The sequence below is a fragment of the Strix uralensis genome, chromosome 4 (genome assembly GCF_047716275.1).
Source record: "Strix uralensis isolate ZFMK-TIS-50842 chromosome 4, bStrUra1, whole genome shotgun sequence".
Classification (NCBI taxonomy): domain Eukaryota; kingdom Metazoa; phylum Chordata; class Aves; order Strigiformes; family Strigidae; genus Strix; species Strix uralensis.
This window is the reverse complement of record NC_133975.1, coordinates 25,744,929-25,759,337: the sequence shown is the minus strand read 5'-3', so window position 1 is coordinate 25,759,337 and position 14,409 is coordinate 25,744,929. Positions and strand designations below refer to the sequence as shown.

At 42.5% G+C, this 14,409-nt stretch overlaps 1 protein-coding gene across 10 annotated transcripts in view; it reads right to left on the bottom strand.

Annotated features, from left to right (window-relative positions):
* TBC1D1 (TBC1 domain family member 1) overlaps positions 1-13,160 on the bottom strand; it is a 114,186-nt gene extending 101,026 nt beyond the window's left edge. For 3 of the 10 annotated variants that reach the window (XM_074865973.1, XM_074865971.1, XM_074865974.1), the window contains exons 1-3: positions 12,348-12,595; positions 8,987-9,091; positions 4,259-4,774 (exon numbers count right to left, since the gene is read on the bottom strand). In XM_074865973.1, coding sequence (XP_074722074.1) covers positions 4,259-4,675 — 417 coding nt within the window. In that variant the 5' untranslated portion in view covers positions 4,676-4,774; positions 8,987-9,091; positions 12,348-12,595. Of the gene's footprint in view, positions 1-4,258; positions 4,775-8,986; positions 9,092-11,263; positions 11,398-11,454; positions 11,601-11,923; positions 12,050-12,347; positions 12,597-12,642 lie in introns of those variants that run through there. The other 7 variants (XM_074865966.1, XM_074865965.1, XM_074865967.1 and 4 more) reach the window with 7 other exon arrangements.
* Between the last annotated feature and the right edge of the window lie 1,249 nt (positions 13,161-14,409).

The window sequence follows — 14,409 nt, the reverse complement described above, 5'->3', positions numbered from 1 at the left end:
AAAGTATAACAAAGGACAGTACAACCTTAACTTGCCTTAAATCTAAACTAGCCCAGGGCATTATCAGATAAACTAGTGATCAGTATTCCATTTGCCAGCCAAAACATCCATCAAATAAGATTAAACATACTTAAGTAAAACAAATCATTTGATACACCAAAGAAAGATCAACATAATGGCATGTGGAATTACTTTTCCAAACTGAAAATAAGAACATAAATTACTCTTCCTTTGTAATGTTTTGGCTACTTTGTATCTGCTGGAGAAAGATATCCTGTGACAGTATGCTATTAGCTTCTCATATCTATAATTTTAATTCCTCAGAGTGAACGACGTGCTAAAGCAAGGTGTCTTACAGAAGAAGAGCAGTGTTGTGTTTGTGGAGAATGAGCTCATGAAGGAAACAGCACACCTCACCTACAGTTCCAAACACTTCCAAACTAACGCATCTCAAGTGTAGGACAAAAAAAATGCCAATAATTTTTAATGTATATAGCTTTCAACAACAACGATGACAATAGCATTAATTTCCGTAGAATGTAAGCAAATGTCAGACCAGGGGCCATGGGGAAGATACATAGGCTGGAAGCATATATGTTTCATTTAAGTCACCACACTTCTACAGTACCCAAGCACTCCAGCCGAGCTGTTCAACAAGGCTGCATTCTTATGATGAAGGTACTATCCTGCAAGCACAGATTTACTGGAGAGTTATTTTTTCCTCAGCTTCCACCACCATTACTCAACACAGTATGCATAATCCCCATCTATGACCTAGCCGTAGCCTTCATAAGCTCCCTGCAGGCAATATAATTGAATCAACTTTCACTCCTGAGCACCTACAAAGAATATGTATTAATGCTTCAGCCCCAACCTCAGGCAGAAATTACTCAATGTTAAGGCCTCATCAGAACTTCCACAGAATGAAGGTGAAGGGATAAGGAACTCCACTATCTATAACTAGTGGAAACTTACTGAGGTTATATGTGAAGAATGAAGGCTCCAGATCCCATATCCAACATATCTGCTTAGAAAGAGAACTCTAATCCATGAAAGAAGCTCTCCCTAGGCAGTGTAAACCTGTCCTTTCAGTACTGAGTGGAATGATCTCTATATGCATGTGCTTGTTTTCAAGTAATGTGCCAAGGAGCAGTTCACCAGGAAAGCTTCTCTCATCCTTCCCTACCTACTGCTATACCAGTGGGGAAAGTGAGCCGTACTGCTATGATGATGCAATGGAAATAATTATACAAGATCCTACAGAGTGAAGACAAAGACCACAATAGGGCACTACCTTTTCTTTCACTTCTAAAGAGAAGCAGAACAAAGAATACCTTGCAAAGGATCCTGACATTATTTATTATTAATTACCTGTCTACTGATTTCTTCTCTAAAGTGGATATGTTGGTAATGGAGCAACAATGAACCTAACAGCCCTGTATTAATATCCAGGAAAAGTATTGCATGTGTTCCCACACCCCCATCAAATCTAGAATTTAGCTAAATATTACCCAGGAAAAAAAAATCTCCTATTAATAAAACGCTTTCATATTAAACAGTAAAATAATCCCTCACTAATCAAGTATATGTCCTCACTCAATTTGTATATATAAAGGAGTAGACTGTAGTACACTAGCTGTAGTTGTATCTGCAGTGCTGATGCTAAAAGCCTGATCATTCCTGGTTTTCTGTACTTTCTACCACCTCCAGCGCTATTCCTCTGTGCGCATGGAGTTCAAGTTTTTTGTCCTTCCCTTTAAAGGCCTTCACTGTTTAGTCTTCTACTCACCTGCTTTCATCTTAACATACTAATCTTCCTAGCCTACTTCTCCCACAGACATCCTTCTGCCCTGTTTTATTCTACATACCCTAAAGTGGGGATATACTCAGAACTTATTTGCAAAGCCACAAATCTACTTCAAATCCTCAGTCCAATCTGACCTAATCTGAGAATTCTTTGTCAAATACAGCCCTACTACAGATTTATCTATGCAGATGCAAAGAACCGTGGCTTAGTTTACAATATTATTGTAATTAGTAACCGGTTGGGGTTTTTTTCAAATAAAAATAGCTGAAGTGCAATTATCACAAAAGTTTGGATGTCCAAGATTGCTGGATAAAGAGTTGTTATGAACACATAAACTCTGTGACTAAACCTATCTGGACTACCGTGTCTCTTTTACAGAGCTGAAGCAAATAGAAAAAAAAAAAGAGTCCTCAGGAGCAAGAGTACCAGCACAGGAGTCTGACGAGTCACACAGGCTGCACAGGTCCAGTTTCTAAAATTTGTTTCTTCTGAAGCTGAACATAAGTTGCAGCAACATAGTGCCAAATTCTTCATCCCAACTCACTCGCTTTTAACAAGCAGCTCCCTGTATTTGTAACTAAGGTATACAGTACACTCCTAGGCTTTCAAATTGGGTATCTGCAAAACAGGCAACATAGCTGACAAATACATAAACACCAATTAGCTAAAAGGCATTATATGACAATATTCAGGGCAGAGTAACAACACCCTATGAAGCATAAGGGACTCACTTAGTAGATAGGTAGATTAAGGTAGATTAATCAAATTACACTGAATTTAAGTAAAACAGGCAGAGCTTCACTTTAGAAGACAAGAACACTTGGCATTTCCATTATCCTTTCATTAAAACATCCATGCACAAATGCTGATTAGATGTCTACCTCCTAATGAGGAACCTAGCCTGCAAAAAAGTCAAGAGAAACAACCCTTGCAATCAAGGCAAGTTAAGAGACCAGGTGGATGGTAGTTTTTCAAAGAACAGATAGCTGTGTGAACCTTATTTTGAGCCTTATTTTGTTCTCTATCATTTCAAACATGTCTAGGAATTTGATCAAATGTGAGAAAAAAAATTTTTTTCAATCTTTTGTTGCAAAAGAAAATGCAAATGAAAATGTACCGGAGGTGATCAGTGCTCCGTACTCACCATAATCCTGTAAAATCACAAGCAAAAATAAGTGCATAAGCAAACTGCAAAATGCATTTACCAACTTCTAGTCAATGCCAGTTCCGAAACATCTACTCCTTATTTCTGTTCCCTTACATACATAAATTTGGTATTCTACATTTTAACTTGACAGGATTTCTCACTTGAATGTTTATGATTTACAACATATTTGCCTTCTAATTTACCGGAACTGCCTCTTTAGATGGGGGGATTTAACTAAAGCTGTTTCCATATGTTTTGAGCTCTAAGCTTGAGACCACGGATTTGGAACTGTACAATGTTTTGCTATTGGGCAGGTTGGCATAAATCCCATGTGTGGTGTATATTCACATAATACCTCCAAGGTGCTTCAGCACAACATCTCCTACGAGTCAAGCAAGCAGCATGTAGTAAGATGCTGTTTTCCAACATCATAACTAGAGTCTACATTCAAGAGGTGAAGGCTATGTCACTGTTTTGTTCTCAGTAGATCACAATAGTTTTGTGCCAAATCCTACTCATCTTATTCACGAGAGTTATTGTCTCACTCTCAAACAAAAGAAGAGATCGACTATTTTTAATGCTTCCACCTTTTCAGCAAGGGCACAACTTGCTCCTAGCAAAGGCAGACTGAGCCAAATCTCACCCACGGCGTGAGACACGCACACCCAACTCCTGTCTCATGCCATGCAGCAGCAAGCCTGCATGTCACAGAGTTGCAGCACTGCGCTGTGGCCTCTCTCCCATTCCCTGACACCACCTGTCAGGCTCTGTGGATTACAGAGCTAGGAAGAGGTTTCTACAGTGTCCTGTGGTTGGATGTACGCTACATATGGAGGCTCCACTGTACACCCTCCTCCTTCTGAGAAAGAAGGTATCTCTATTTCCCAGTCACATAGGTCTCAACTCAGGAAAACAGAAATTTGAGAGGTCTGACCGTAGGATTAAAGTTCACAGCGGCTCAGGGGTGAAATCCTAGCCCCAGTGACATCAACAGAAAAACTCTCACTCACTTGAGGGCCAACATTTCAGCCCGTATCCCAAACTAAAGTGTTTTTTAAGCCAATGAAATTCAAACTCTGATCCTGTAGGAGATTTACACACCTTTCACTTCACATACTGAACAGTTCAAATTCAACTGAACCATTAATATCAAGTAAAGTGATGCTTGTCAGTAAGTTTTAGCAAGACCCAGTCTCTAATTGTAAATACAACCTTAAGATCTTACACGGTAGTGAAAGGTTTCAAACAGCACAAAAGCAACTCTGGAGTTGCTTGCTTTGTTTTTTTTTTTTCTTTTTACTTACTTTTGTCTGATCATCAGCTTTAAACACATAGCAGATACTTCGCTGATTTGCTGCTTCATCCTTTATCAGACAAGCAAAGTAACTTGGATCGTGGCTGTTGTGAATCAGTTTGTGGACATGCTGTGGCTTGTATTCAAACAAACTTGAACAAATCAAAGGATCCCACTGCTGGATTTTCCCTGTGTCTGGTTCACATCTCAAACTCGCTGGTGAAACATAAAGTCGGATTTGGCTGACGCTAGGTTCTTCTTTGGAAGACTTTGTACCGAGCATTCGGATCTCTGCCACAATCCAAGGCAGCATTGACATGGTGGTTAGTGAATGCACTGGCAGAGAACCAACGAGCTGGAGACTGAAACTTGCTGAGAAATCGCTAGGTGTTTGATACTTTTTAACTTTGAATGTTATTGGCTCCATTTTACAGTCCTTTAGGGAACCTGGACTAATTCACCAGTATTTCAGTTCCATGGAATGACGGTATCTGGACAGTTCCTTTGATTAAGGAACAGAAGAGTTCTGAAAGGAAAAGAAATAGTTATGTAGGTGCTGGAACCCTATTAAAAAAGAACTGTCAGTAACACAAATATTCAATAGCTTAACATCAGAAGAGACATGCTGATCATCCTGTCTAGCATGTTTCCCTTGTGTTTGGGCCTTACTATTCCAGGTCTGACAAACATAACAGTATTAAACACATTGCTTGGAAAAAAGTCAGTCCTTATTTCAGAGTAGCTTTACAACCCTTGCTAAACCATCTAATAAGTAATAAACTCAAAAATTCACATTCTTTCTAGACTGTGCCTGTTTCATAGGCAGACACACGTGGATCACACTGGCCTATTTCAATCCTATTATCTCAGAGAGAACTCAGCTGAGCTATTCTGACCTTCATGACAGTTGAAGTCAGTGCTTGCTGAGACACCTTCACACTTGAAGAAAGAAAAAAAAAAAAAAAAGAAAAAAAAGAGGTCATCTTTCTTGTTGATAGATGGATGATTTTGAATTTGGCTACTAACATGGAGTTGTTTCCTTGGGTATAGTTTGCCAAGTGATCATGGGCTGTTACCAAACAGACTTTTCATTAAATAACACCCCAGAAATTGTTGGTCATCTGAAAAAGCTAACAGCAGTCAACTGATTGATCACTGATAAACCTGTCAGATAGCAGAGATGAGCAACAATCCTTACAGCATCCCACTAAAAAACAGATGATGATTCTCAATTCATGATTGCATTTTAAGGCCTGTCAGTCAGCCAGGAATACTTAATGTTTGCCACATTGATATTGTATCATTTTCATTTCTTAAAATATCAAATGGAACCAAGTTACAAACAACTCTGTTATAACCCTGTTATACTCAAGCATCTACTATCACTACTGTTATTACATATTAGTAGTTTTAGTAACAAAATCCAATAATTGCATTTATCTATCCATTTCATTTTGCAAAATACAGTCTATGGAAACACACAGATTGGGACTTGCTATACTACCATGTTTTAACTCCTCATTAATAGAACCCAGTTTCAGCTGTTACATTATTTTGTGTGAGACTGATGAGAAGCTGACAGGCCTGTAATTGCCCATGTTTAAACACCATGACACTAGTTTACCCTCAGTCTTCTGAATTTCTCATGAAAAGACCATTAAAAACAACATGAGCAGTCCCAAGAACTCCTTACAAAACATTTTTAATCGTATTTGAACAAGTATTTAATAAATGGCATCTGTTTACTGTGGCAACAGTATTTCTTGTCTTTGTTCATCTACAAACACGATCAAAAATAGCAGTATTTTTCTCATGAGTTTTCAATAAACTTTGTCCTTTATTTGCCCTTGTAAAAATATTTTCAAACTGAGTTTCTAACAGTGCTTCACCTTGTTGAAAATGAAAGAAAACTTCAGGATTAAAAAACAACTTTAAAAAAAATTTCAAGATGGAAATTTTGAACTAAACAAGTGTTTAAAATGCAACCAATTTGCAAATGTCTGAGTGAGGAAAAATGTTCCTACAGTAACTGGCAAACTGTAAAACCAAGAGAACTGCAGAAACCACGTGTTTGGGTACATTTACTTTATTGCATCTTTTGACAAATGAACTCTGCGGCAATGTTACCAGTTCCAGGGATGCCAAATTTAGCAAGAGAATCCAATAATGCAGTTTTAAAGACACCATTTGAAGAAATCATCATAAGTAGTATTCTAGATATGTAGAACAATTTTTAAAAAAGCCTTTTTATAAACCTCTGTGTGTCTGTACATGGGAGGCGTGGGGAAAAGGGCTGTGAAAATCCAGAATTTATATGTCTCATTTCAATTATACTACAACTCTTTTTCAACTTTTTATTTGTTTCACAAGCAAGCAAGAAAACAACCATCCTTAAGAGGAATATAAATGCATTGCATCATATGGGATAGCAGCTTCAGGAAGCATTTTTATACCGTATCAACACAGACTGCTAAACACAATTATCATTATAGTTTTGCATCTGTGAGGAATTAAAATGGTCTCTTCTTCTTTGACAAGCTATTACAAATTTTTTCTCCTTAATTGCAACAATGAAAAATAGTTCAGCAACTGTGGGGAAGATTGGATTCATTCGTAACTAGAATGGTGTGTAGTCCGAAACACACAAAAACTGACTTTTCAGCTTTTAGTGTTATCATTTACTGGCATGCATAATCATCTCAGGATAAACCAGCCTAAGAAAACTCCATTCTTAGTTGAAAACAAAAGAACTGAACTACCTCAGGGATGATGACCCATTAGCCACATACTTTTTGTAACCATACTTCTCCATTGTGTTTTCTCAGAACTCTTTCCAAAAAAATGTAATTAAATAAAATGCATGTAAAAATACAACAAAGTCATCCTCATTTAAATCAACTATTCAAGGAAGAGAAGTTTCATTTGGATTACCACAATCTACCATGTTCTTTTACCCCAGACCTACAAGGCACTGCAGCCTCAAACAGAAATAAGTATCGCAATATAATACATTATTTCACATGCTAACTCTAAGGACTGAACAGTATGCAAAAAAAACGGGTTGATACTCTGTCATACTTAAACAAACATTGTGTTGCTGGAATGTATTTAATATAAATGCAAAGCTTCTTGGCATTCATCCCTTTAACAAAATAAACACCTTGAAAAGTCAACAGCATAAATACTCCAATGTCTGCATTTGTTATTTCTAAAGAAAAACAGTTAATACTAAATCAAAACAAGTCAACTAGAACTCAGAACGCTAGCGGTTTTTTACTAAGAGGGGCTAGAAGTGCAGTTTCTCAGAGCAGAAATTTAGCAGAATCAGGTCTCCTTACCTAACCTATATAATTTTGTATGTTACCGTTCTGCATGTTTCATCTTCCTTTTCCATTCTTTCTTTGTTTCCCCCTGTCATCCTTATCCTAACTTACATAAAAATCCCACCAGAAATTACACTGATTTCATACTGACAGTGTTAGTGTCCCTTAAGTTTACACCAAGGACTAGGTTTTACTTCAAGACCATGAAGTATTTATGTACATGCTTAATTTAGACCTAAAAATAGTTCTGTTCATCTCAACAGGTCTATTCCCAGCCATAAAATTAAGTGTACATTATGGCCAAAGAGTGTCTGTGCTCTGAGCCCATCCACATCTGCCCTGACTCCACCACTCAGAATTCTGGCACCTTCACCCATCTCTGATTGCCACCACTCAGTTCACCCTTTCCAAAACTCAACTGTGCAGGAGCTGTACCTATTTACCATCAGTATTAGTACAGTAGGCTTGAACAAGCTTCCTCTTCTTCCCAAATGTCAGACTGATTAACTCACAAACAAACAAATGCTTATTTCACCTTTAGTCCAAGAGAGAAAAGGTATAAAAATAAAGCCATCCACTTGTTTCCTTCCACCTAAACTTTGATCTTCCCTTGACAGCTCTAAGTGCCATTCAGCTCTGTTACTCTGGGCTGACAGGCTTTGCTTCGCACACAGGCTGAATGTCTCCAGTTGTTCTTCCAGTGCTCACAGACATAACCGGGACAGCTTCTCTTTCTCCTCTCCATCTGCATCTTCTGAAGGATCTCCATTGCCCTTGCACTCAGAGCTGAAAAGAGCTTGAGTGGCACTCCTCAGCTAACAGCTTTGCTGCTGTCTGAGAAACGTTAATGTTCTCCAAACTGTATCTTAATGTTGCCACTGTTTAACCTGCTTTAATTTAGCTGCACTTGCTCCACCAGCATAAAAACAGCCAAACTGTAGCACATATGATATTTGCACAAACCACACTAAAATCTAACCCCACCTTCTATACTAGAAGACACCAGACTCATGTGAAAGATACACATGGGAACATACATGTGCTCTGTCCTCAACTTCTCCTTCACTGTGACCAACCCAGCCAGTTCTCACAAGCAGGGAGCAGGCTTAGAAAGCATGCAACACTATGCTGATAGTCCTGTTCTAGCAAAATCTGATACTGTGTTTTAAAATATACATATATATATATATATCATGCTCTTGTTCTCCTAAATTAAGTTGTATTCTCATCTTTTTATATCACCAGAAACTAAAACGGATGCCTTCAGAGAGGAGTCAGGGTGATGGCAGGACAGCATGAAAAGGAGACCTACAAAAATTAGTACTTCTGCAATTCTGGATCCCAGGTTCTCCCTGCATGAAGGGACATGTCTAAGCAGCTGTACATCATGCAGGACAACATTCCTCAAAACTCACCTTCTCTCAAGAGAGCAAAGACTTTATCACGAGGACAATGTACAGGCTCCGTGTGCCATTCAGTTAGATGGGGCCAGGCTGGCTTTGAGGTTAGGAAGGAGAATCCTGTGGTGTACAGAGAACAGATTGAGTTATTAGCCTGGGAGGGTGGGGCATGGGAAATCAGGTTTTGGCAGCTGTGAGAAAACTAGGCAGATTTGGGATGGACTCAAACTAATATAGAAAGAAAAGGCAAAGAAGAGAGAGAGATTGTTCTAAACCAAAAGAACACACATAAATAAATAAATAAATAAAGCAGAAACTACAACAGTGGTGAAGGGTTATCCTTCTTCTTTTGTTTCTTCTGGACTGGACTAAATTCAATACAGACATGTGGCCAAAAGTTTCAGACTCCTGTTCAGAACATAGGTAACTACTGATCTAAGCAATCCTCCCCTGTGCTCCAATTCTTCCCTGGTTTGGTAGCAGTTGGAGTGCTGGGACCCACAGCAGAACTGACAAGTTTAGAAGATGCATCAAGCAAGGAAGCAGTCAGAGCTTCCACACATCAGTGATTAAATGAGGAGTTTGACTTGTGAGTTGTTGAACAGAAAGGCTCCAGCCTTCTCAACCTTTGCAGTTCATCTGAGAGACAACTGTGCAGTTACTCCACATCAGGCTGCTGACATAACAGCAGGTTTTTTTCTGCAAGTTCGTTTTCTTTCTCCCCTCCAAGAAGCTAAACAAAGCTTCAAACCACATAGCAAGGTCTTGTGAAAAACGGCTGGTCTTAAAGAGCACAAATTTGTTCAGCTCTTCTCTGCGTGGCATTAGTGCTGAACCCTGCCGACAAATGGAACCAGATGCATTGGTACTGACTGCACTTCACCGCTGATTATTTTAGCAGAAATATCATACTACTTAAGGATTATGAGGAGCCCTGGCCTGCAGCCAGAGCTCTGGAACGCAAGCCAGAACTAAATACCACTCCTCTCCCTCTTCCTCTGATCTCTGACTGAGATTTACATTGTCCTCACTCATGTCAACAGATTTCTTTATCCACCTAGCAGGATGTATAGAAAAACACAAATGAGAACATGTGTTAGGTATGTCATGATATGGTCACTGCTGAGAAGAGGTCTTTTCATGTTTCCATCAATATGCATGAAATGACTCTCTTCTCTGGTATCACAACAAAGCATCATTAGATCGTTCTACATGGCAGCTAGTTGTAAGCTTTATCTTTTTTCTTGAGGCTTCAAACATTTTTGGCCTGTTTTCTCTAGTTAAGATTGTTTAGATATCATACCACAGGTTGCTCTCACTTTTCAAGTAGTTTTAATTTAACTCAAACTTGGCACTTGGAATCATGACGCACCCTTCTGTTGCAAGGATGTTCTTTTTATCTCATAGCTACTTATTATCTGCTGTTTCCTTCTGGAGCAATGGCTTGCTGTGGGTAACAGCATGCGCAAGTCCAGAAGTCAATTGGCCTCAGAAATTATTTTTCATTTCCATTCTTTTTCTATATCATGCATTAAATGCTGACTTTTAAAAGATTCTTTTTAATGCCATCAGCAGCTTCAGACGTGGGTCCTAAATAATGTTTCACCATGTACTGTGAGCAAATCACTTGGTTTTGTAGTAATAATCACACCTAAAACATTTAACAATACAGCCAGAATTTATATCACTCCTCAAATAGGTTAAAAAAATTTAAATAGACTATTAATAATAAAAAAATCCAGCAAAATGGTAATGTTCTTGATTATAATAATACAAATTTATAACCAACTATTGAACGAAGGAAATAGCTCACTGCTCCTGCCCTTGACACCTGTTGCTAGTTCCCTCATAGAGTCCACAGAAATTAATATGCTGATGATTGAGGTGTTCTCAGTCAGCCTCATACGGACCTGAACAAAACATTGGGCTGTTCTATCACCGCAATGCACTAAAAAAATCTTTGAAAAAGAAAGCTTGCTTGGTAAATTACACTCTGAATGCCATTCCTTTTTATTCAATTGCCTATCCACAGCCAAAATACTTGCATCCAGCTTTTCAGTTAACCAAATTGTGAAGTGAAAAGTGTCAAGTCATCCACATATCATTGAATGTGTTTCACATTCCTTCCAGCCTGTCATCCTTCTCACCTGCAAGCATTTCTACTTTTGCATATTACCTGTGACTTTCAGCATTTCTATAAAACAAGCTGTGACGAATTTCTATTTTGGCTCAAGTGTTAAAAGTATAATCATATTCATCAGTTCAGAGATATTTGCTATTCAGGAGACGTACATTTTTATTAATTTTGACCCACGATGTTCCATTCAATCTCTGGGCTTAACGGCCGGCACAAATCCCACCATCTGCACTGCTAAAGGTTTCTACAGCAGATCTGCCATATTAGCCTCTCCCAAATACAACACAGCATACAAAGGTCTTGATCTTTTCAAACTGCACTATAAATAACCACATTTGTTTCATACCTCTCATGAACGCGGTTTCAAGAGATCATTCCCTTGTTAATTTAGTACACGAATTTAAAGAGCCATAAAAATACTGCGCCAGTGTGTGGGGATTTTAAGGTTAAGCTGAACCGTGCTGCTGTCGGAAAGGTTAGTTTTACCCCTATGGGAAGGGTCGCTGCGTTGCTCTAAGAAGGAGCAGGCTCTGGGAGGAGTTAGAGCGGGCGACTTTGCATTGATGGGTGAGGAAGGTGCGGGCAAGACTGAGAAAAAGAACTAAAAGCAGACCGTGGCACACGAGGTAAACGGCAGATTAAATTCAAGCAGGTCTTTCGGTGATTCTGACGAGAAGCCAGCCCTCCCAGGACCCTGCGCGATGAGAAGCGCAGCACCGGCGACCCGCCGTCCCCGCTCCGCTCCCGCCCGGCCGCGCCGTCCCGTCCCGCCCCCCGCAGCAATACTGTCCCCAGGGCGAGTCCCGCGACTTCACCAGGGGCTCCGATCCGACCGTCCAACAGCGCGACGCTGCCGCGAGAGGCGGGAGGGCGGCAGCGGGCACGGAGCGGGGCCCCGGGCGGACCCGCCGCCCGCCTCACAGCCGGCTCCTCCCGGCCGGCCGGAGGCTTCTGCCGCCCCGGAGCCTGGGTACGGCGACAGACCAGCCCCGCCGGCCGCAGCCGCCCCCGCGGCGGGACGCCTCCTTTCTCGCCTCAACTCTTTCACTTCCTCAAAGCTCACGGCCGCTCTTCCTCCTCCCCACCCCCCTCTAACCACGCAGCTCGGTCCCACCAGCGCCGCTCCCCCGGGCCGGCCCGCAGCGGGGGCACGGCGGCCCCCCCGCCGCCCCGGCCGTGGCCCGCGGCCGCCCCCCGCCAGGCCTGGAGCCGCAGCCGGTGTGACCGGCCGCCGCTTACCGCCGCCTCGCCGCTGCAGGATGTGCTCACTGCAAGGAAGTGCCTTCGGCAGGCAGCGGCCACGGGCTGCCAGGCGCCGCCTGCCCACCTCCCGCTGAGGGGACCGGGCAGAGCCGCTAACGGGCGCCGGGCCGGGGGAGGGGAGGGGAGGGGAGGCCACACCAGCGCCTCAGGGCACCGGCAGCGCGGGCGCCCCGGCTGGGCCGGGCCGGGCCGGGCCGGGCGAGGGGGGCTGCTCGCCGCCTCCTGTTGCTGTCTGCCCCGGTAAGGACGAGCCGCCCCGCCCCGTCTCTACCTGCCGGCGGTCGGGAGGGGGAGGCCGGGCCGCACACCCAACGGCTGCCACTCGCCGCCTCCCTCCGCCCGCCCAGCCAGCGCGGGCAGAAATAGCAACAGGCGGCGGGTCCCCGGCCCGGCGGGGGCGGAGAGGGACAGGCGCCCGCCAGAGGCGGCCGGCGACAGGCGGGCGCCCATGTCGCGACAGCGGGCAGCTGAGGCCCCCCTCCCCCGGCCCGTTTCGTCCCTCTCGAGGAGCATTTCGGCGGCGCTGCCTCGTGTGTCTGTCACAACCTCTCGTCTCCCGCAGAAAACATGTCATTGTCGCCTTGCCCTGATGAGCCCGGCTGGGCCGCGGGGTTAGCTGAAGCCACGAGCGTAGAAGGTGAGGGGCGGGAACCACTCTCAAAGGGAAGTTTGCTCACAAAACTGGAACTAGCCCGGCACCTGGAAGCTGAAGTGGTCAAGTGCCCCCTCGGGTCTGGGCCCAGCGCTGCCTTCTGCGGGCTCACCTTCTCTGAATCCCCATTGCGCCTTCCACCCGCTCCTGCCATGCACGAGAAGCCACACATGCATTTATATATATACATATAAATATATATGAAGTCACGGTAAGAGGTGGCACTAGGTGGTCTTTCAGTTGCCAGGGAGGATAAGGAATGAATGGATCTGGAGACTTATACTCCTCTGCAAGTGCTCTTTTCAGATGATCAAGGCACCCTACATTCCTGTTCTGCAAACCACTTTTGCGCTCAATTAATTTCCAGTCTTCTTGGCAGTAAGACCAACGATTTACTTACTTTTAGGCCTGTGCACATTCGTAGAATCAGAGCTTTCTCAAGAAAATTTGCTCTGCTGCTGCACGTGTGCTGCGCTGTGAGGGAAACAGCCAAGTAAGCTGTTAAATACAAGCACGATGTTGCCCAAGGTTATGAAAAACAAGTCACATTTTGGGATGTAAGCACACCACCTACTTGCAAAGTGTATAGTGGTTGCATCTACATGGCTTTTGCTTGCTAGGTGTACTTTCATAGGATTGTTGATACGTGAATTGAAGTACGAAAGCAGCAGTTCCCTCAGAGCATATGTTCCCAATCTGTACTCCGTTTATGGTTTGCTGCTTCTCCTTCACACATGGGAATAGGTAGGAGTGCCTCTTGTTTTTCAGTGACATCCTTTACATTCCTTGGGAATATGCTTTCCACCTCTCTGCAAACCATGCCTGTCTTATATAAGTTTTTAAACCATCACAGCTAAGGTCAACACTCTTACTCCAGTTACCACCTGCCAACCTTAGTATCTGAGACAAGTGTGTCCTTTTGCTCATTTAAGCCTGCTGCCTGAGTATTGCATGCCTCTGGTAATCACGTTCTAGAAGATGGTGAACTGCAATCCCCATCCAGACAGCTTCAGCACTTCAGATGAGGCTCACGCATTCCCAAATTACCAACCAATGGTTTTAGGAAGACTTCTTTTACTGCTTCACTGTTGCCTTTCAGAAGGTGATAATGAAACACAGGATCCTATAAGACTATTACTTGATGCTTGGAAAATCCCGAAGAACAACAAAAGTCAATACTAGAGCATCACAAATACAAATCCTTTCTTGCTTCTCCTCTTCGAGAACTGGGAAAGAAATCAGACCGTGCTTGAACTCATTCACAGGGCCCTCTATTATTTTTCCTGTTATCTCTGGCTCATATGTTTTAATTCTTTGCCTAGCAGAGTTTTTTTGTCAAATTACTCATGTTCTGATAAAATATTTTATAAGCAAAGTGAAATGCCT